Source organism: Lytechinus variegatus, chromosome 2, assembly GCF_018143015.1.
Source record: "Lytechinus variegatus isolate NC3 chromosome 2, Lvar_3.0, whole genome shotgun sequence".
Lineage (NCBI taxonomy): Eukaryota > Metazoa > Echinodermata > Echinoidea > Temnopleuroida > Toxopneustidae > Lytechinus > Lytechinus variegatus.
The window spans coordinates 49,346,189-49,370,794 of record NC_054741.1 but is presented as its reverse complement, the minus strand read 5'-3'; the positions used below and the strand labels follow the sequence as shown (position 1 = coordinate 49,370,794).

General features: G+C 37.2%; 1 protein-coding gene across 1 annotated transcript; it reads right to left on the bottom strand.

The window, feature by feature from the left end:
• Positions 1-8,562: 8,562 nt before the first annotated feature.
• LOC121408248 (phospholipase A2 group XV-like) lies at positions 8,563-24,398 on the bottom strand. The gene is made up of 8 exons (XM_041599645.1): positions 24,234-24,398; positions 20,270-20,426; positions 19,270-19,388; positions 17,950-18,048; positions 14,257-14,484; positions 13,223-13,468; positions 9,681-9,831; positions 8,563-9,110 (listed from the first exon to the last, which is right to left on the bottom strand). The coding sequence occupies exons 1-8, from the start codon at positions 24,328-24,330 to the stop codon at positions 8,912-8,914; spliced, it is 1,296 nt and encodes a 431-aa protein (XP_041455579.1). The 5' UTR covers positions 24,331-24,398; the 3' UTR covers positions 8,563-8,911.
• Between the last annotated feature and the right edge of the window lie 208 nt (positions 24,399-24,606).

Genomic DNA, 24,606 nt, shown 5'->3' with positions numbered 1-24,606 from the left:
AATTCACCAGCCTAATATGAGCTTAATCGATTTCAAAGTCTCCTGCAACTCTTCCTCAGGAAAACTTTGAAAGGAGGTGTGGGTTTGTCGTCTCCGTTGGTCAAAGACTAGAAGTGATTGGTGAATACTGTATTTGACTTTGAGTGCATGCTTACCGAAACCAGTAGCCAGACACCTGACCCCGATATCTTCCGAATGGTCACAGTCTGGAAAGCCCCAATAGTAATGGAGGCAATCTACAAGCTCACTCTCGTAGCCGGTACAGTAGAAACCACCAAGATAAATGGTCCCCGATCCTTCACCAAAGTGAGCATCGCTGAAAACGACATCAACTCCTACATATCCGAGCTGCCTGCAGATTACCTGGCCATCGTCATTGGACAGGCCGGTATCACAGACGCTACTCCATTCACCGGCATGGTATATCTCAACACCACCTTCGTAACTTGTACTACCGCCAACTAGTCGGAGACTGTATTCTGCTATATCTGTTTGATCAAGAAAGGGGGTCAGAGAAGACGAAATAGAACGAGAAGAAAAAAAAGAAGAAGAGGAAGGAGAAGAAGAGGAAGAAAGAGGAGGAGAGGTGAGAAAGAGGAGAAGAACAAGAACAAGAACAAGAAAAAGAAAAGACGAATTAAGAAGAAGAGGGAGGATGAGGAGGAAGGAATGGGAAAGATCGATTTAAACTAACAAAGTCTAAAACAATACGTTTTCTCAAGGACTCAAATTACCCTATCACTCTTTTTGGATGATGATGAATATCATATCAATGACTAGATCTTGTTATATTTTTGTGACAGTGAAATCCAGTGTCCCAAAAAATCTTTCTTCAATCTCTCCCAGCCCTTCAACATGTCCGAGCGGACCGTTTCGAGAAAAGAACCGTGCCTTATGCAACCAACCCAACTTTCCAACATATTTCTTGACCTAGAGCCTTAATTCACTTGATTCGGCACCCTCATAAAATTTGGAAACTGCTGACGGAGAAAGCCTCGAACTGATGAGATTGTGATTGGCGTCTTGTAAAATATATTCATTGGAGATCGACTTTCTGCAAACTTGCGAGAGAAATTAGAAAATCGCCTGCACGATCAATTCCAATTCCCAATTTTGCTGAATTTTAAAGACATTCATGTTTTATCTTAAGTTTCATACCGGTACATGAAGTTAAAAAAAAAGTCGCATTAAATGTGCGTCAGATATTTCTTTTCTTAATGCAAAGCTCCGTCGATTCTCTAATTCCTCGACGCTGAGTGTGCCTATGTTGTCTGAATGTTTTTATTCTTGCCTCTGACACCGGGCCCTGGAGAAACAAATAGATCCAGATCTAATGTACTCAGATCTAACGTTAGATCCACCGATTTGTCGTCCTAAGTCGACATCTAACTTAGATCTATCAATACCGGGAAGTTAAATTCCTTAGCAAAACAATGGTTTCATGACATTTACTGTTACTCCCCGGCGCGACAATATTGCTTTGATGGAAAATCCGCATGTTAAGCCAAACATAAAATCTACCCTCCAACACGAAATAAACCCTAATCTTAATATGTTTACATTATTCTGAACCGAAACTCTATAATAACCATATGTCCTCTGAAAATAAGATCGGATCAACTGTCACAGTTACGCAGGAGAAAATTTCGTGTCACCCCTACATTCTACAATATCCCCCCCCCCCCGTGGCGTCACTGCTACTCGACGTGAACGGAAAAAAGTAACTTACCATTGTTTTGTCCAACAATTAAAGTTATTTCAACGATGACTATAGAAATGAAATAAAAGAAGAACATGTTATTTAAGATGAGAATTTATTCTGCGAATGTCAGAATTTCTAGATTTGATCACCGGATCAGGCTCGGATATGGATTTGAACAAAGGCCAAAATAAATTTGTGTAAATTAATGCGCGTGTTATAGGCAATGCGCGCCCACGTGTCCTCAAGCGCGCGATCGTCGTTGTATTTTTCAGCCGGCCTTCCGAGGCCGGGCTGACGGCCTCTCATTTTCAAATAATTGATCAAAATTCTAAATTTCATACAATGATCCGGTAGCCACGTTGATGACTACAACGTTAAGTAAACCCATAAATTAATTTAAAGGGCAGTAGTGAAATGCCATCCAAAGTGCATTAATTATCTATAGGCCTATTTCTATGAATATTAATTCATACATTCATTCATTGGTCCGTTCGTTCATTCATTTATAAAAAATCTGTTACCCGGTATTCAGTCATTCATCCAAATGTTACCCCTTCTTTCCTTCCGACCAACACTCATCCACTCACTTGTCTCGTTACAAGTTTAATGTAACTGGTATAATTCTGCGTGATTGTGAAAATATGTATTCTCTTCTTCCACTCTCTTTCTAATGCTCTCTCTCTCCCCCTCTCTGTGCCTCCCCTATCTACGTCCCCTCCCTCTTTCCCTCACCCTCTACTCTGTACATTTCCTAGGTGGAGAAATAGGGGATGGGGAGGGGTAACTTAAGATGGATAGTATATACACAGATTTAGGGATGGATGAAAGACAGTAAACTATGAAAAGAGGGTTATCGAAAAGCATCATTGCTTTATATGCTGCAGTCACATTTCCCCAACGGCGGCCGTACGGCGGGTCGAAAACAGCCGTTCTATCTGGGGGGGGGGGGGTGTTTCACAAAGATTTAAGTATGACTTAAGTGTCTAGTTGCGCGCAGTATAAAAGGCATGACAGCATTGGTCAGATCATGCCAAGAGGACGCGCACTACTGCGTATTGATCAATAAGATTGCGCGTTGCATATCTTGTACGCGTCGACATTTAAGTGCGACCTAAGTCATACTTAAATCTTTGTGAAACACCCCCCAGGTTTTATTCAAACCACCCATACGTAGCTGGTACAAACAAAATACGGCCCTTTTCGACTCACCGTACGGCCACAGTAGGGGAAATGTGACTGCACCATTAAGTAAAATGATATGACACAGATAGGTATTAAAAGGGAGGAGGGGATATTTCTTAATTTAAGAAAACATGAAAGCGAAAATAAACCAGATAATACACTGCATTACAAGATTGGTAGATTTTTATCATTATTGCATTAAACACATCATACCAAGAATATTCCGATGAATTAAATACTTCACTGGAATGCATATCAAATCTGCATAATTTACATTCATATTTCAATTAATTATTTTAGCATGTATTAATTGATTTTTGATAAATTCCTTCCAAGTTATACAGTGTACCTCAATCACATTTGTTAACGGTGGTCGTACGGCGAGTCGAAAACAGCTGTTTTATTCATTTTTATTCAAACTACCCATTACAGTGTTAAAACGACTGCTTTCGACTCACCGTAGAGCAAATGTGACCGAGGTATAAATACACAACATATCAACTAATATTTTTCCTGGATAACCAATTATTCAAACCTGTTAAATTTCAAGATATATACAATACACTACATTAGTTTTTATCATAAATAGAAAAAGTTTTCGATATCAATCTTGATGACGATTTAATAATGCTCATCATTATAATGTCCACATGAAAATATATTTTGCAAATGCCACTAGAACAAATGCATATCAATATTGTTATCATTAATGCAACCCAAATAGAAAAAGAAATGGACAATTCTGAATTCTATGGACAACGATGATGATGAGACTTACCATTATACATGTATATCTGCTTCAAAACATTAAAAAAAATATTCAAAAACGTGTATGGTATTCCTCAAATTAAAACAAAATCAGGAAAATGGAAAGACACTTTTAGGGTTGCAAAATTCCCGGGAATTTCCACGGTGGAAACTTTCCATGGAAATAAATGGGAATTTATTGGGAATTTTGGGAATTTTCTGCAATTTTTAAGATATGTTGGGAGTTTTCAATAAATGTGAATTTAAAAAAGTAGCAATTTACTGATTTTTATATACATGAATTGAAAGGATTACCCTGGCAGATAATGAATGATTGTGCTTTGTCAGCAAGTTTCAAGCCAAATATTATGCTAAGAGTATTAGAGACAGTCAGAAAAGGTAGAATTTCAATGAATTTCATGAAAAAGTTGATGTAACAGTGGTTGAATGGTATATGGTCATTTCCCAAAATTCCCGGCAGCTGAAAATTCCCGAAACTTTCCGTGGAAATTTTCCAAAATTTCCGGTAAGTTTCCAGCCCTTTGCAACCCTAGACACTTTCCACTTAATGTCAAATCAAAATGTAGAAAACTTTCAAAGATTAATTTTGAAAATACACTGTGCATATCTTTACATGTAGAACTGTAAATGAAACGATGTACTATCTGAACCCCACAAGGCAGTGGAAAATAGAATGCCATGACACTTTGCAGCAAAATTATAAATACAAGGATTTTCAGAATACGGATTTTATTGTAACTCTGAAGATACAAGAATATATTAAGACAAATTTTCAGAATACAGCCCCTGGATTAGCTTTACACAATGGGCAGTATTCAGAATAGAAATTCATACCCCATTTTGTTTTGAATTTTGATAAATTGAAAGAGGCACATACACTAATTGAACATGGTTAGGTGAACATGAAGAATAGTCATACACACAAGAAATAATGTTCATGATAAACACAATATTAACTGGTGAATATAATTATAAATAAAAAGAAGAGGTGGGTAAGGATGGACCATAATCAGCAAAATTTATCATTCCCTGAAAAAAAAGGTCTCTCAGAACTAATATCAAATTTGAAATTGCAGGCACAAAATTATTAAACAAAAATCAAATGAGGTTTACATGTAGAACTCAAATATTGCTTTTCAAAACATTAATGGTGATGATGAATGATAATGATGATGAAGAAAATCACTTTATGTTGATAGATGTGATACACAATGCAATACATAAATCAAATAGAAAATATACCAACAGTGAGTGATGTTGAGAATATATTCAACACCATGATAAACATGAAATGATAAATCATTGGCATAGTTGGTCTCTATTTCAAACAATGGCTCAGATTTTCACTAACAATGCATCGTGAGGAAATTAAAACTTTATACAATTCAAATTTGACTTTAAATTTTTGTTTTCCAAATCTAACAATGCATCCTGAGGAAATTAAAACTTTATACAATTCAGATTTGACTTTAAATTTTTGTTTTCCAAATCTAACAATGAAGAAAATTAATACAGCCTACCGTACACAAGAATATCATTTCAGAAGGGCTTGAGAGAAAAGTTATTATAGAAAAATTTATTCAAATTAACCTTCTTAATAGCTGAAGTGCATGTGCTTTTCATGATTTAAGGCCACCTTCTTTCACATAATTTTTTTATTTTTTACATTTTTGCACAAAGTCATTTTTCAAGAATATTTTATAAGCATGTGGTGCTCACTCAAACAGAAACTTTTGTCAACAGACTTGTGCCAAAAATCATATAAATGTGGAAAAAGCTTCAGGATATTACAAATATCTAATCGGATTGTCAAAGTATAAACTTTTTTATGCACACCGTACATTGATTGTATCATATCAATTCCCATTTCATCCCATGATTGACAAGTGCTTTGATGAAGACACACTAAACTTGAATAAATATATGGCAAACTGTCTGGGACCCATTAAAACCAGAGTTCAGATCACAGCGGTCTTTTACACAAGATGCACTTTGATAAATTTCTTCATTCTATCTGACAATGAAGTTATGAACTCATAATCTGAAAATAAATAATGTAGTAATGATTCAAAATCAATGATAGAACCCAAACAACCTATGTATACTGTTACAAAAACCTAATTTTACAGAAAAAACAAGATTATGCAGAAAGCAACAGAATCATTCTGTAAATTCATTAAACAGGAATTTTTCTACAATTTAACAGAACAGGTCTGTTTAAAAAGGGGAAGATGGTGTTTTATTTAAGGAAATTTGTAAGGTTCCATACACCAAATACCAATTTCCTGTAAGTTTACATGATATAATGTAAGATTACGCAATCTGGAATGATTACAGGTGTTCTTGAGACTCTGCTGCATGAACTTCTTTTAGTTTAAGGATAAATTTTCTAACAGTATAGGGCTTTAACAAATTTTCAAAGTGTCGGCTTTTGTTATAGCACACATGAATTGGTAAAATACAGTCACTTCACCACACCTAAATTTGTGCAACCAGTGTCCAAATCAAAACATATGCCATCTACATTTTTTTGTACATGTTCTTTGGTTTATGTCAATTATAACGCCCACTGGGTCTGTGGATGTACAATATTAAGAGGTAGGATTTTAACACCTTGTGGCTAGACCAATTTCATGGTTCGCAATACATCTTACATCCAATAGAATACCTTGACAGAACTCAACAACTTTTCACTACAGAGATTACCTTGGGGATCCCCAGACTCAAGAGTTTATTTTGGAACATTTTGTACCATTTGACCATTTCAAATACTTATCAGTTGTTTATATACATGTAACTGTTAAATATTTGACATTTGGCTTTGAGCATTTCTTGGAACAGATGCAAAAGAATTCGCGGCCTGCATATATGTCCATCCAATCCCTAAAGATTAGAATGTAAGAAGAAATGTAGGAACACTGTACATGTACCTAGTACTGATAAATATAAACAAAATTAAAACATTAAAAACAAAGATAAAAATACATATCTCCGAAATTTGGGTCAAAGAATATATAACATGAACATAAAATAACTTAAAAGTGGAAATTTTCACAAGATAAAATTTGCATGTTAAGCAGAGGTAAACACAGTGGCTCGTATTCTGAAGTCGGGTTCAACTTAAACTCTGGCTTAAAGTTGTGGGTTAAGTATGGATAGCCAAATGTTACATAAATCACTAACAGTAGAGACACCATATTTCAGCTCATTTGGCTCTCAAATCATTCATAATTGTCTAGGAAGTATAAATAGATGACTGTCTTCACCTTTGATGAATCAGGAAAGAGCACAGTAAACATAAGAAACATATAACTTAATAAAATATTTTGTACTTTCGGCTTCCCATACTTAAACCTAACTTTAAACCTGAGTTTAAGTTAAACCCGACTTCACAATACGGGCCACCAACATCTTAAAATTTGCATGAACAATTAAGGTGGGGAAATGCATGTTTGTGTGTAACCCAGGCTGGAACCTCAAAAAAACGAAAAGTTCTCTCCTTCTAATCTACCCCAGTCTCAATCGGCCATTTAGATATGAATTTTGAAAGAATTAGGAGAGGTATCGAGACAGAACTTTTGTTTTTTTGAGGTTCCAGTCTGTGCCTCCATGTCAGGATACTGCCACATGATAGACCTTCATCCATATTATCATGGTAAGTGCATAATTTCTGTTTTCACAATTTTCTTTCCAAGTTATTGTGACCACAATCTACCCTAGTCATGTGAGTATGAATAAATGCACGGTGAGCTCCCTGGGTTAGTTTGTGTGGTTGTATTGCAACTGTAATCCTGCGCAAAATGGGATACACCTCTGGATATTCCAGGTTCACAGAACATTACAAATAAAATTCCTTGAAAGATAATTGCTACAAAAGATGATGGCAGTAACTGAAATAAATAAATTACACAGAACAAGTCCAATATGATACAGGGTAAATCCAAAACTTCAATTTGTGATTCAAGCAAAGTTTAGTTCAATGGTGAGCACTTAAATAATAATCATCTAAAAGTATGCATATGTTTTTTACCAACCCAACTACAAGTAACAAGCATATTTCAATGATATCTAGCTAATAATCCTAATTACTGCTAAGTATTTTCTGAACTGGAAAAAAAGTATCCTAAAACTATTCTTACTGACTATCAGGCCACGTGCGTGTGACCTAATTTTGGATCATAAAAAAATGTGAGGAAACAAAAATTACATATCATAGATTATACAGTCCCTCACACAAACATTACTCTTTGGTCTTCAATTTCAGATCGTATTCATTTGAAATTCCCCATTTCCAATGCAATGGGCAAATCCTGACACAGCATTTGAACTAAGACTTTGTTTCATATCACTTATTTAGATACCGGTAAGTAAAATAATTGTTATTTTTTTCATTTTTACCAGAATCTGAGATATGATTTTTTTTCTGGACTAACTGGTGTAATATTATTTCATAATAGTATATATTTACCTACGTATATAATTTTGACCGGCCTTGAGAGGAACATCAAATATGTCGCCCGCAACAAAATCATATTGACCTGAGTCTTCACACAAGGGCAATATGGTTCTTTTAAGGGCAATATATTTGATGTTTCCTGAAAGAAGAGCAAGTCAGTATCATTATTGTTACCTAAAGCTGTACAATGTGTAATTTACGCTATTATTTGGAACAATTTATATGCCTGTTTGCTTATCACTACTTCTGATTTCAGGTTATTCAAAAAACGAAGCGAAGTAATCCTTGCTAAGCAATTGTGACGTAAATTGTTACCTTGCAGTCGCGCATCACGCATGGCGCGCTCATACACTTCACGCATATAAATCTTGCTCTTGGATTTGTGCATGCACTGGCCGCGCCTCACATTATCTACACTGAGTTGGTTCACAAACTGGTTCCAGCCACATTTCTCATATACTGAAATTAGCGATCAAAATCGGCCCCTCCTGCGCAAGCGCACTAGCAGAAATACAGCTAATGTTGCCCTCTGTTTTTGGACAGGATTCATATGTGCAAAGCCCGGGAGAGCAACACGGCAAATGTTTACCCTTTTGGTCTCGGATTGAAAGTGGCGAGCAAATTATGACATTTATTTATCTGCTAAAATGCCTTGTACGGGTAATAATATTTCATAATACATATTCATTAACATTTCTCATTATCATAGTAAGTATCCTAATACGATAAGTAATATGTTTACCTAGCTATCAATAGGAAGAAGACATTTGAAAAGCAGCTGCAGTGTCTACTCACATGCACTGTCATGTCAGCTTTGGACTCTTTCTATGACCGTCTTTGTTTCTTTTCCTGGACGTTGTAGAATTTGTCTTGATGAAAGGAAACAAGACTTCATTGATGATGAATCTAAAAACTGATTTCTCTGTTAAGATAGCAGTGTGTTCTCCAGTTGGCCCTCTGACTTCATACCACATCACTGTTGGATATTGCTCGTTACGCCATCTTTATGGTGAAAATGGTAAAAGAAAAAGCAGAGTTACTCGATTAGAAAAGGTTCTAGCAATCTCGAACAATCTGAAGGTCAGTATTTCTTAGAAAGCATTGAAAATGGATCTCAAATTTGCTGCTTCAAATGCTGAATAATAGCTTTTCTGCATAAAACTTACTGCTTGGCACTTATTTAATATTTCAGCAAAGGAAAAACGCAGAGAAAGGACAAAGAAGAGAGAAGATGAAAGAAAAGGAAATAAATAGAAGGGAGAAGACAATTGAAAAGTGTGCAGGGTCTTGTATGCAAATCACAGGTACCCCCTTTTTCAAAACTGGAGAAAAATAAACTTGGGGGGTCTCCTTCAAGTCTCCTTTAAGCAACCCTCACCCCTATTAGAAAACCCTGACACCATCCCTTATAAAAAAAAACAACATATATCATTACTAGTCTTAGAAGTAATTGATTTGAATCAACAAGTTGGCCTTGAGTCTGACATCCTCAATATTTAATCCCACAGGCACTGACATCAAGCGACGCTACAAGCTACGATCCGTTTGCATGGAATCATTCACTTTACTCACTTTTTAAATGCTCTTAGACTGCGCAGATTTACGGTTCCATCACCCAGGCCCAGTGATATCGTTGGTTGTGTATCAGGGAATGTTGTTCCTGTGTATGTGTAGTTATCCTCAGTAGCTACATCTACACCATATGCAGCGTATACAGGTACATCTGAGGATGACAGCAAACAACAATTAGAAGACAACATCATCCAATGCAAACTACGAAAATTAAATTGGTGATTTCAAGTTCAGTGTTGACCTTTTGGTGTTGGTGTATGGTCAATTTTTACACGATTATAACACCAAAGGGCAATTCCATAAAATATGTACTTCCGACCCCCTATATTTGAGACTTTCATGAAATTTTCTGTCTCTGATTTTTGGTTCTTTTGAGTCTGTAATGCTGTCAAATGACCATGACTTGGCCAGTTTATCAAGTGAAGTAAGACTTTAGAAAAATGGTGGTCGGATGTACAAAAAGGTTGATCATTTTATGGAATTGCCCCAAACATAAAATGAAGATGGTCCCAAAAAGTCACTCACTAGTTGTTGAGATGTCAATAATGTGATCTGGATCAGTTTTACAAACACCGTATAGGTTTGGGCACTAGGGGAGCAATCCAAATTTCAACACCAACACCAAGGGCGGCACCTGACTTGAAATCACGCAATGTGCTTATCCAGCATGGATCAAAGGGATCAGACAGTGGCACAAGAGAAAGGCTATTTTGAAGAAGATTTCAGCAACCGAGTTCGTAAGTCAGAACCTGAAATTTTAGTGTTCAGTTTAACCCTAAACAGGCCGGGGGGGGGGGGGTGACCCCTGCTCAACATTTTCAGCGATCATTCAGTCGTGCAAATTTTTTGACCACGCCACTCACAGAGTTTATACTTTTAAGTCTTGTGCATCTTTTGAGACCAAATTTACGATGCCAGGGTATGCAGCTCCGAAATTACGCAACATTTTGTAAGTGCTGTCAGACCAAAAATTGTTCCAAAATGTGATTTTGTGTACTAAGTCAATGCAAATTGAGTTTTCTCATCTTATTCATAAAGATATGATTATTTTTACTCTAAAGAGCTGAAATCAATTGATTTTAGCATAATTATGCTTCAAAAAGGTTGTGCAATAAATCTGGTGATAAAAAACAAAGAAAAACAAAAGGTTGAAAAACAAAGAAATACATATGCAATTCATGAAACTATAAAATACATAAGAAATTAATTCCTAAACCAAAGTTTTTTTTCAATTGTGATTGTTAAGAATGCTACTAAGAATATTTTTACCAAAAATTAGCATTCTAGGAGCTTCATTGAGTGAATTAGAGCAAAAAGTATGATTTATGCATAATTAATTCATATGAAATAAAATCTCATTATTTTGGAAAATGTTACCATACAGCCTTGTAGATTACATCGTACACTACGAGCATGCAAATTTTTGCAGCGCTCGCGCGATCGGCCGCCGAGATCTCAGGGGGGGGTGAATCAACCCCCCCCCCGGCCACAGAACAGCAAAAAAAGCCAGGCCTAGTTAGTGTTAAGAAGCAGAAAGCGCATTTAGAGAACTTCTTGGACAAATAACGTGAAATGGCCATGAAGAACATTTCAGCAGAAGAGTTCATAAGTCAGCGCTTGAAAATGTCCTTCAGTTCAAAAGCAGACAGCACATTTGAAGAACTTCTTGGAAAAAGAGTGTCCTAAGTTGGTCATACAGGAACAAACAGCACTGAACAACAAGAAGTCTGTGTGTATCCTGTTGGATATTGCTGAACTATGCTTACCTATCAGAGGTTGTTGCTCAACTTTAGGTAAGGGAGAACTAAATGGTCACCAGATAGCTCAGTTACTAAGTTGGTTAGTGATGAGGAGTGGCTGGAGGAAGAACAGCTTAGATCATATTACACAACATACATGAGCCCTATGTTTCCACCTAGCCGACAACAATCATTTAAAAACATAAATGGCTGTGAAAGATACGGTTATGTACTCAGTTATGACAGACACTTCTCCAAATAGGTCATACAAGGACAGACTGGGCATTGTTAGTATGATTTATAGACAAAGATGATAAAACAAAGGAACATATTCTTCAGCTGAAAGAAACAAGAGACAAAACAGGTCATGGGCAAGCCAGAGACATCATCAAATTGCTAGAAGAATGTGATCTTGATCCAAATGAATGGGTTTTCCAGTCATAGGATTATGAATAAAATGTGTGTAGATCAAGATTCAGTACCCAGGCAGCGTTGGCAGAGGACTTGACAGGAAATCCTGTGTATTCATTGCCAAATACACAGATGTAATACTGTGGTGGAACACATGCAGTCCTCTCATCACAGAAATTTTCTCTGTCATAGCAGAACTCTATGGCCCGAATTCACAAAGGTGGTTTTGAAAATGCATGGTTGAATTCATGGTTTATGCAGATTTTCTTTATAAATTACAGTTAATTTAGCGCGTACATGAAACATTCCAATGCTGATGCGCGCTTTTGTCACAGTGCGCCAAATTGACGCCTGTTACCATGATTAGATATGCTATTTTATTCACGAGTCCACTGTTTGAAGAGTGGATTCATTATTAAAAACAGTGGACTCATGAATAAGATTATTAAAATAGCGTGGATAACCATGGCAACAGGCGTCAATTTGGCGCACTGTGACAAAAGCGTGCATCAGCATTGGACATTTTTTCAAATACGCGGTAAAATAAGCGTAATTAATTCAGGAAATCTGCATAAACCATGGACTCAACTGTGGGTTTTAAAAACCACCTTTGTGAATTCGGGCCAATGTCTTCTTTACAAGCAACACTAGGAGGCATGCTACTGTATGTTGACGTACAGAAGGGATCACCAAAGCATTCCAACTATAGATTCTCTCAAAAACATGTTGGACAGCCAGAGCTGAATCCATAAAGCAGTTGGGTCATTGTATAATGGCATCACTGCTGCACTGAAGAAAGCAATCTCATTCATTTCCAATGTGAAGGTTCAGGCCCAGGCTTTTTGAAAAAGTTGTTTCTCTGTTTCATTGTAGCTATCAGTATCATGTTCATAAAGAATGTCTATCCTGTCCAAGATAAAAATCCTTCTTGAGCTTCACAAAAGAGATGATCTACAGTGTAAATATCCTGGACACACTCGAAGATACAATCCAAAATACAATCAAATGATGATAGAGTATGATGATAGAGTTTGCAAAGAAGTACAACATTGATCGAGAGAAAGAATTTTGGAAGAACCACGTGCCACGTAAACTTCCTTCTAGGCTTGACGACGATCCTGGGGTGGTATTCTAGAAAACTGTCGTAACTTTTATCATTTATTCCCGAGATGTGACACAGCTATGATTGTCACAAAGTGGCATTCTAAAGATTGGCTTTTTATTTTCAGTACATTTTGTTTTCAAAGCATATTCCATGGATATGTAATTATGAGCATTAAGACAAAAAGGAATAACAGGTGTCTTATCATCGAGACAAGCACAGGTTCATACTCTCAACATCAAACACTAAATCACCCAGAAGATTAATTAATCAAACACATCATTTCCTACCTGGTGCTTTGATATCCTTCACTAGCCCTTGTGTGTCTTGTAGAAGATCCAACCCGACAGTATAATTCAAATCTTTGAATAGCTGTGTGTAATTTCTTGTAGTGTAGTTGGCTTTAGGCGTAGTAATGATGATTTCTTCAGGGCTCCAGTAGTCTGTGTTTGGCAGTAGGAAGACGGAACTGGGATAGGAGCGCTGAGCATTACGGGCAGTCAGTGCTGATATCACATACTCATTCAAATTATCACCTGAAAAGAAATATAAATAAAATGTATAGTGAGACCACCTCTTTTGAAACCGACCACCTTGCGCGCATTAAAATTATTGCTTTTTCAAACGATACGCACGGGAGAGTAGGTGCAGTGTCCATAGGAACGGTAAAATCGATTTTACGAGAAGAAAAATAAGGGAAAAGGGAAACATCTGGTAGAATTTATAAAAATTGTTTTGACTAGACCCAAACCCCGCGGAAAAACAGTAGTTTATACCAATAAATCCGATAGGAAATGGCTTTAGAACAATATCGGTCGTCAATTGGCGAATCATGTGCTGGGGCTCGCAGCGGAAGTAGTGAGATGATTATTTAGCATGTTGACATAGAACTGATTTGGAAGAGTAAAAATATTTTGCAACCGCGACAAGAATCGTACGTGTATCACTGGTGGTCGGTTTCAAAAGGGTGGAAATGAGCTAATGTAAGATCATCATATTAGTTGTTCGCCGATGTATACGTGGATTGAATCGGAGTCGCCGATCAAAACATGGAAATCTGATCTGCTCAATTTTCTGCACTGAGACAAAAACTTGGTAAAACTGAGATACGATACTTGATAAATTAGGTGGTCGATAAGGGGTAGTTCCAACCATGCATCATTAATATTACTGTCACATTGCAGTATTGGTGTATTTGAACAGGGAATTACTGCCTGCCTGCCTGAGCTAAAGGGACTCATCCTAACTATAATCTCCCCTTATTTTGAGCTGGGGCATTGTCATGACCAAAGGACAGCTATAACAAAGAGCAACAATCCCTCACCTGATGATATAACCCGCATGACTTTGGTTGTGCCGGCGTACGGACCCGAGATTGGAACCCACGCCCTGATATAACGGCTCTTCCAGGAGTTTGGTTGCTGATTGAGGAAGTACAGAGTATAGAGACACCCTAGGCTGTGTGATATTAGCACCACTGGCTCATGACCATTCTCCTTGTAGGTTTCTTCTATAAGCTGCTGTAACCTCCAGAAATATGAGCCGCCTTCATCTGCATAATACCAGATATATAAACAAATACATAACATAAATCACTCTACACATTCAAAATTATGTTAGTAATTTTTTTTAAATGGCACTTAACTCAGAACACAATGAATAAACTATCAGAGGCCTATGTACACTGGTGCTCAAAAGTTAGAGAAACCCACCAGAAAATGAACATAATTACAGTGTTTATGTTCTGCCATATTTGAGATATTGTGAAGTCGGGTGATAAAATATTACATTCAGTAAAGTTTGTATCACTGGGCTCGTCGGACATGGTTGTGTCGTTGTCTACTACTGTACATTAGGATGGCTCTGGTATACACATATACCCTTTCATCAAACAATCATACATTTATTGTAAATTTGATTTTTTGACAAAACATGATGGTCATTTTATCTCTGGAAGCAAACCAAAATCGTTTTATTTCTTGGTAAATATTGTCCAAACATGGTAAATATAATAGGAAATTATTCAACATTCTGGTATCATCAAGGTATATATCAGGGATTCTCAAATGGTGGCGCGCGCGCCACTTGTGGCGCACCGAGCCTTCCGGAGTGGCGCGTGGTAGCTGGTATAGAACAAGAAAAAAACATAAGAAAATAAAAGGTTGATCTACTATTAATCTGGACTGAAGTTTGATCATTTAATTACAAAGGGAAAATAAAAACTCAGCTCTTTTTGAAATCTAAATGCTATTTGATTTCCTCTGATTTTGTGTAATCTAGCATTCGATAACCCCTATTATGGAGGATCTATTTAATGTATTCATCTACGATTGGTACAAAGACTATGTACATAATATGTGAACATAGGTTTGTGAACAGTGCTTTTAATAACAATAATAATCATAATTACGTTTCATCTACTCAGGGTAGCCGTTTCGGTTAGGGAACTGCAGCGGGCCCTGCATTTCCATGTATGTTATTACTATCCTTCTCCAATCTAAATGCTGAGCACCAAGCAAGAAGGCAGAAGGTTCCATTCCTATATATATATATATTTTGTGACTCTGTTGGGGATCGAACCCACGGCATCCCGTTCATGAGGCTGACGCTCTACCACTGATCAACATACCCGGTTTGCCTTTATACACGACCCTCATCAAGAACAAAATTTAATACAGAAACCTAACAATCAACACTAATTTGAGCAAAGTCACTTATCATGTTTTAAATAAATTGTGTAGTATGTTGGTATTTTCAAATCTTCTGTTGATTGAGAACCCATCTCGGCCATTTAAAAGGCTTTCTGCTCTTCAGGTGGTCCTGCACCCCCCCATACCACAATATTTCTCTCTTTGCGTGTTGGATAGAGCAGTCCGGATTCTCAACAAGAAATTTGGCACTTCAACAAAATTAGTTGAGAATGGCTGGTATATCAAAATGTTTTATGCTAGATAAAATTGATGGGTTGATGTGAGGTAATTCAAGGTCTTCAGATGGGGGCTCTTCAAAGTTTGTATGGCATAGTGTCTATCAAAAAAGATACTTCCATTTTTAACAAGGTGCCTTGAGTTCAAAATTTACTAACAGATCAATGAATGGAATAGATTATAATAGACTATACCCAAAAATCAACTTTATATAAATCTCAAAACAAACATTTTCTTAACAGACAAATCCTCATCAAGTTAACTTTGACATTTGTAACCACTTGCCTATATCACTGCTCTATTTGAAAAGATTTGCAATACCGGTAACTAATTTCAAACATTATTCAAATGAATCTTTACCTAAATGATTTATTTCACTGACTTGTTTAAATATTATCAATAAAAAAATCAGTTTTACTTAACCCAGTTCACATTAATATGTTTCAGTTTAACATCATTCTGGCTCCAAAGAAATATTTTGCAATGCCTTTCCCAACACTTAAAAAAGGCTGTATTTATCAACTCATCACATCATCATAAAGCTGCATTGCATCATTCTGAGGGGGGGGGGGGAGGTCATGGAATGCCCACACTCTTTGTTTTTTAGACTGGCTCTATACCATGGCCCACACATTTTCTTTCAAACGTTCATGATTCAAAGAGTCTATCTCAACCCCCATAATAAAAAAAAGTTTGTGCAAAAATACCCCAATTCTACCCCAGAAATTAGTTGATTAACACAGCCATTAAGAATGTTCCACAATGAGAGTGAAATCAATGTCATATTCATCAAATTTTGCACAGATTTACTTTAGCACCTAAACATTCCCAAAATGCAAAAATTAACATGGGTTCATGTGCTTGATTTTTTTGCTCTGGAGCGTAAAATTTCAGCCATTTGAAAGGTCTTGAGAAATAGGCAATACAAATAATTTCGTACTTTTAGACCTCAAGAGATCACAACGTTGAGTTTATACCTCTATTACTCAGTCAAAATCCATCTAAATTTCACAACAATTTACATCATAAATCAGAATTATATGGTACTTAAGAATCAACTCATATTGCTATTAGTCTGCTCTTTAAAGAGAAGCAGCATCTTCAATTTTGAAAATATGGTGTAACAGACACCAAAAACAAATCTAAATAATTCAAAATTTATATAACAAATTTAAAAAGTAAAATAAATGCTGCACTTTTTTCAAAAACCAAGTCATTTCCACCAGATTTTGCATGGTTGTAGAGAAATGTATACTAAAGAGGTGAGAACAGTACAAATTTTTGGCTCATGTTCTTGTTTTATATCTATCAGCACCTTTGTTGGAGCAAATGTGAATTTAAAAAGACAACAACCTGTCAAATGGCTTGTATCTACATAAAGGAAAATTCTACACCACTTTCCCGTAAGTCAAACTCATCAAGGTCATACTCGTCTCAATTACTACAGAGTATTTTTTTTGAAAAGGTAGAGGCGTCAACAATTTTTTGGTTCATACTCCTAGATTATTTTCAGCTACTACATGTAGCTTCATAAAATAACACATCAAGATTTGCTTTTAGAGTGCCGATGACTGGAAAAATCAGCTGATACCTCCCCTGTCCACTTATTGTCAAATAAAATATGCGCAGATAGTGATGTGCACAAACATAACTGGGGAATGTCCTTAAAGGGGCCATTCCACGATCATGATCTAAAACCCCGATCATTAGATTGTTGGAGAGTGGAACAGGAATTGGTTGAAATCGGGGCAGCATAACAACGTTGTGACGACGGGGTAACAGTGGGCCTAATATTCAGATCAGCGAGATCGGCAAAAAATTTGAACACATTCAAAATTTCATGCCAATCTCCCCGATTGAAACATGTCCATTTTGAATCGTGGGGGGAGCGGGAAAAGTGTAGACGACACGGCGCGCAGTCGTGGGATGAGTGTAATCGGGTCTTTCCTGGCACGTGGACATAATCAATCCCACTTCCTTAGGAAAATTCTTATTAACTGCATTTTTCTTGATTCCTACCCGATCTGAATGTTTGTTGAATCGTAGCAACATCTGCATAGTGGAACCCAGGGCTTAAGATGTATACTTACTGGGGGCTTTCCTGAAGTCATAAGGGGCTCCTCGTATATTGACATTTCTTTTGTAACCCTGAGCAACCAGTGAATCCACAAGATGAGTGTAGTATGAACCTACATCAAAAGAAAATAAGAGTAAATTTATGAGGATGAGGTTTTACAGGAAAATAGTTTACGAGATAGATGACATATATTTTAATTTTTTTAAAAATAAAAATACATAGAATACATGCAAATAGCAGGAAGATCATTACTGAGATGTTTGTGGAAAGGTCAAGGGGAACCTTAATTAAGAACTGTATATGGTTTATTTAATCATTATGCATGTACAGAATACAAGGTTTTTATTAACACAAAACCTGGGTCAGTATTCCGAAAAATATTCAATTATTTCATGATCATAAATGAGGTGTGCCATTAGCTCAACATAGAGCACCTTTGACATACAGTGGTGGACATAAGTCTTTCATCGCAGGTGATTCTGACGAAGTAAACACTTTTTTCTAACTTTACTGAAAATCCTCTGATCTTTGATAAATATCATTCAAATTAATTCTAATGATTCAAATATTTGGTAGCTGTGATATAACATTTAATCAAACCTTATTAGAACAGTGACATAATAAAGGTAAAATATGCCTATTTTTAGCTGGACAAAAGTCATGTCGCACTTTACAAATCATTCAGACTGAATCAACAAATGTCATATCTGACATCATATCAACAACAAACTGACTGCAACTCCAGGAATTAAAACTGTAGTATCTGCTGTGACTTCTTTTGGCCTTGATAACAGTTGTCATATGTCTTGGGAAGTTTGTTGTACAACTGGTTGATGTACATGTACAGGCATCAGGAATGGCAAAAAGGTCAGCCACACAAACCTTTCCACAACTCCCCCACATTCTTTGGCTTCGTTTTCCATGTGTCCTCCTCCTTCCTGCTCCATACATGCTCAATAATAATCATGTCTGGAGACTGTGGTGGCAAATTTTCAAGACATTTGACCTTTGTGAGCTTAAGAAACTTCTTGGTGGAAGCTAAAGTGTGACAAGGAGCTCCGTCCTACTGGGAAATCTGTTCTTTCTTGTAGGTGGGAATGTAGATGGAGGTCAGAATCTTTAATACTCCTGTTGATGTGCAGATCTTTCTTACACATCTGAATGATCTGATGTAGCCCACACCATTATTTTCCCACCTCCAAATTTAATGGTCTTTTGGGTGTATCTCGCATCTAGACGCATCATTTTCTTTGATGACAAGTTGAATATTAACATACCACCTTTATGAAGTTTCTCAACTCAAATGAAATCAATGATATTAATGATTATTTACCGTAAGAAACCTTGCTCGGGTCTAGCCACTCCACAGTGCTTGTATTTCCAAAACCCGGTATGTAGACATGGACACCCTCTGTATCTTGACTCGTTCTTGTCTTCGGATCATAGATTAGTCTGAAAAATGTATTCAATAAAGTAGAACAAGGTCTTCAAGGTGAATACTGGGTACCGGTACTTAATATGAAGAATTTTACATACTGGGAGAACAAGCATAGCACACAGTATGGAGACCGTTAACATGCAGTACAATCTCCACAAAGTGACAACATCTGATAATCTGATTGTATGATTTTGTTTGATAAATTGATCAAATGTTCAGGATTCAATCAGAATTTTTTTTTAGAAACCTGAACTCCGAAGCCAATTTAGTAGAGATGCCAACCTCATCGAGAACATTTCACTATTTCAAATGCTGAAAATCTGTATTTTCATGAAGAAATCAGCATTTTCACAGAAATGCCAGCATTCTTTCTCATTTCTTAGTATTTATTACTGAAAACCAGTACTACTTGGCAACTCTGCAACAGTTCATAGACCTGTCATATATATAGCAATGCACAATCCAATAGAAAGTACTAAATATTGAGCAATTTCTGTACAAATGTTGGGTAGAGTGTGAGAGGACTGTTAGGCAACTGCATTGGTATTACACTCTCTTTACACTATCTCTGCACAGCCTAGCATGACTGATATGGTCAATACATTGCACTGAAAATTGCATAATGCTCGTAGATAATATGAACATGTGTTGCACTGTAGACTGTCCTAATATGCTCTGCCTCAAAAATGTAAAAAAAAATCTTAGAAAATTGTTCATACAAGATAGCATAAAATTTTTTGAAGCATTATATCCACCAGGCTACCAACCAGTTTTGGGGGTCCTAAAAGTTTACTATTAAACATTTTAATTAATTCAATTATTATTCTGAAAATAATTAGAAAGCAGAGCACAGTGACATCATATAATAGTTATAAAGAAGAAATCAAACTCTTACTTCATATTATCAATGAAACAGTCAAAGTAGTAGGGTACAAACTCATCTAGATTGAGCCATAGAGTGAAAAGGCCACTCTTTTTTTGGCAGATATATGGGTGAAGAGTTGTTGACCTGTTCAAGGTTGCCTCAAGTTGACAACCGCCATCTCCTGGGACTGCAGAGGGGAAAAAAATAATGACAATTGTAAATGCTGCAAATAAAATGCCTGTGAAGTTTCTGAACAAACTGAACCACTATACAGTGCGTATCAAAAAAAAGTTTACACTTTAAAAAAGCCCTGTGAATTAAAAAGTATACAATATCTGGGTAATTTTTCACATATAATCTTGGGTTTGGGTCTCATCTATCCAATAAACTTAAAAGTTTTGACAGAATGTTACACTTGAGTGAGCACAGTCAATTTTTGTAAAGCTCGCAGAAATCTGTTTGCGCAGAAATGCTTGTTTCACGCTGTGTCAATGGAAATGGCGAAATCAAACTTACCCTGCGAAACATTTCTCATACATTTCCCTTGCACTTTTAGTCAATTGAAAACAGATACTTTCAAGCATTTTGTAACAATTTTGCAACCCAAAATGAAATTTCAACACTTAGTAAGGACAACCTTTACCCTTTTTGTGCCACCTGGATCTGAGGACATAACTGAATCTGAACAAAATCTCCAGCATTTTTCAAACAAATTATGGATGTAGATCTACAGCATACCATGCACTACAAATATATAGAAGGCGGGGTAAGTTGAGCATAGTTGAGCCACCAGCCCCAGGCCAATAACAAATGAGTCAGAAATTGTGGTGGTGTCATGTATTGATGAGCCACTGCATAACCCCTAACCCCACCACATTGTTTTTAATTTTGAAACAAAAAGTACTTTTTTTAGAGGGAAAATGCAATTGTCAGCAAAAAAGTAAAAAAAATTAAGGTGTGAAATAAATAAGTGCTTTGTACTCACACACACACACACACACACATCTTTAAACATAATAAAAGGCCAGATGTGCCCCCGCCACTGTCCACCAGACTCCACTTTATCTGTATCATATCACACGATTTACATCTTGTACTTAAAAACATCTTTAAAACCAAATTCAAATATGAATAAAATAATAACATGATTGATTTTGAGAGAGTAAGTGTACATTCTGTGTCATAAACAAAAAAAATACTAATTGGTTGATATACATATGTATAAATATATATATATATATGCTGGCCCTTAAAATTGAAAAAATGCAGACCTACATGTATAGTTGAGGCCAAGAATATACATACACCCATGGAATTCAGTGACTGAAATTTGTTCGCTTGCTAAACATTGTACAATTTTCTGTATCTTCAGAGATATAAATTATGAGGAATTTGTAATAAAATGAAAGAGCTTTTTATTTCATTAGGACACCATTGCCTAGGGATTAAAGTATATTTCAGGGGGAATTTTCTTTGAAGAATAAAAGTAATACTCAATCAATACAACAAAACTTGAAGTTGAACTGGTGAGTAATGATTAAACATGTTAAACATTAATATTAATTTATTATTAGAGTACCGTATATACCGGTAGGCCTTTACGTAGAAGATGAAATAAAAATTGTGATATTCCTAGATCTAGTTCTAACTTAGTCACTCAGCCGCAGAGGGGGACACGTATGACCGTTACCACAAATGCAAGTGACCCCCTATTGCAGTGAATTTCAAGGACATTTTGTGAAATTTACCCCCCTATTTTCACGCAAAACAAGGACAAAATTGCGGTAAAATGATACCTTGAAACACCCCTAATTATAAGATTGTAAGGACACTTTTGCCCATTTCCCAAATTTACCCCTATTTACCGTATTTCAAGGACAGGGCATTTAACACCCTTTCCTCATTAGAGGAAATTGCAACACAGGCGTCAGAGTGCTCAGTCCTTAAAGATGACCAAGAGCCAAGTCATACTGATACAATAATCCAAAAGAACTTTATTTTTCTTGAAAAATAAGAAAAGTAACGGTAGAATTCTTTGTAAAAATAAATGTAGAGTTGTCCATATAAAGATACAGAGCATGATGCGCGCGCCCTCTGCGGCTGGTGACTCGGCGACGGATTTTACTTCCCGTAATCGTTCTCCCCTTTTTCCTGACCCCTATTTCCATCAGATCGAGGACGGTGAGCACCCCTATTTTCACTACTTCAAGGAGTGTTCTGTCCGCGGACGTTCCTTGAAATTGACCCCTTTTCCCGCGATTTTGGCAACGGTCATGCGGTCCCTAAGTCATATTGAGTGACCCCACCGGGGCTGGCAGCCGTCTGTTTCGAGGATTTTTTAAACATTTTTCTTTGGACTTACTCACACCTACTTCCCTTTGTGTCTACCCACTCCTTTTCTTTCTTCCCCTTCATTAACCTGATTGGTCATCTCTTCTCACTAATGCCCCTTTTGTCTCCTTGTTTCTAGCGTTGCTGTTGGATGTTTGTGGTCTATATCATGGTTGTTTCACTTTATATGTTTGTCATTTTGCCTCCGACGAAGATTCTGCTAGGATCGAAAGCTTAGGCCCCTTTTGACTCTGATTTTTTTAACATTCTTTTTTTATATCTCCTCGTAACAGACGGCTCGCTATCGTGCAGCCACCATTAGGGGACTTGCAATGCAAAATCCCCCCGTCGGGGCTCTTCAATTTTTGTCTTTAATGAATAAAAAAATCAAAAATTAATGCAACCAAAATGCAAATTAATATTCCCTCTTGGCATTAATTGCCAAAAAACGGAGAAAAATCAAGTTCAAAGGAACAAAAACAGTGACTTATCTCGGCTGTCACGCAAATTCACTTCCCTGTTTTGTCCGATCTTAAGTACATAAACATATGGCCATTGAGTCCCCTGTACAGATCGCGCTAGAACTTCGGTCTCTGTATTTGGTGAGTGAAGCCAACGGAGTTCAGCTGAACAACCAACATTAACAGAGACCGAAGCTTTTGGTCTAGTTCTAACTAAGCTAGGCCTAGGGTAGACCAAAAGCTTTGGTCTCTGTTTTGATGGTTGTTCAGCTGAACTCTGTTGGCTTCACTCACCAAATACAGAGACCAAAGTTCTAGCACGATCTGTACAGGGGACTCAATGGCCATATGTTTATGTACTTAAGATCGGATAAAACGGGGAAGTGAATTTGCGCGACAGCCGAGGTAAGACACTGTTTTTGTTCCTTTTAACTTCATTTTTCTCCGTTTTGGGGCAATTAATGCCAAGAGGGAATATAAATTTGCATTTTGGTCGCATTAATTTTCAAAATTTTTATTCATTAAAGACAAAAATTGAAGAGCCCCGACGGGGGGATTTTGCATTGCAAGTCCCCTAATGGTGGCTGCACGATAGCGAGCTGTCTATGTGTACGAGGAGAAAAAAAAATAAAAAAACTCCTCGAAACAGACGGCTGCCAGCTGTCTAGGCCTAGGGTGGCCAAAATGGGTGTGAGTGGGGTCACAGCCCGGGTGGGGGGGGGGTTCTCGACTTAAAACGTGGTATGTGCCGCCGGTGAGACAAAAACCGGGGGCTTTGCCTTTGGAAGTTTGGTTTGGAGTAGGCCTATTCCTCGTGTCGGAACAGGCTTCGGAACTAAAAATGTTCATCAAAACAGGGGTCTTTGTCACTCTTTGGAACCGGTTCGTTTTGTTATCGATCAGCCAAGGAGAACCAACAAGACAGAAGTTTTCCTTTTTTGAGGGTTCAGTTTGTGCCTCGATGTCAGGATTTTGTGTCACGATACTTCGATAGGCCTAGGCCAGGGTTAGCGTAGGCCTAGCCGGCTAGCCCTAGCTGGCAGGTGTCCAAGACCGAGTCACGAGATGCGCCGCGCCCTGGTCGTCATGGTCGTACACATGTAAGAGCACACGGTCCGTCCGATGAAACAGGCAAAAATAGTAAGTGCCGATACGGTAATTAGGCCTAGTAATTTATGCAAGAAATTAGTGTTCAAGCTTACTCAATATCACTGGAGGCCCCTCAAATACTGCCGAAGCGGTATGAGTGTGAGTTGAGACTAACACAAGGAGAGTTATTACTGAAAGAAATGTAATCATGATTTCAAGTTCAACTGCTCGTCGTCGGAGTCGAACCGAGTCGTACCGTCGTTTTGTTATGGTACCGTAGTGTTGCTTTTCAAATGAGAAAAGAAAATTGTTCAAGTTCTTTTTCTGACATCGCCAATACGTCTGTTTAGGGTCGGGGGGGGGGGGGGGGGGGCACTTCCATTGACGAATGGATAGGCCTACCATGCGTTACTATTAAAAAAAGCCCCAAACATACACGTAAAAAGGATCTCCTTTTCAAGATATGGCACTTTAAGTACGTAACGT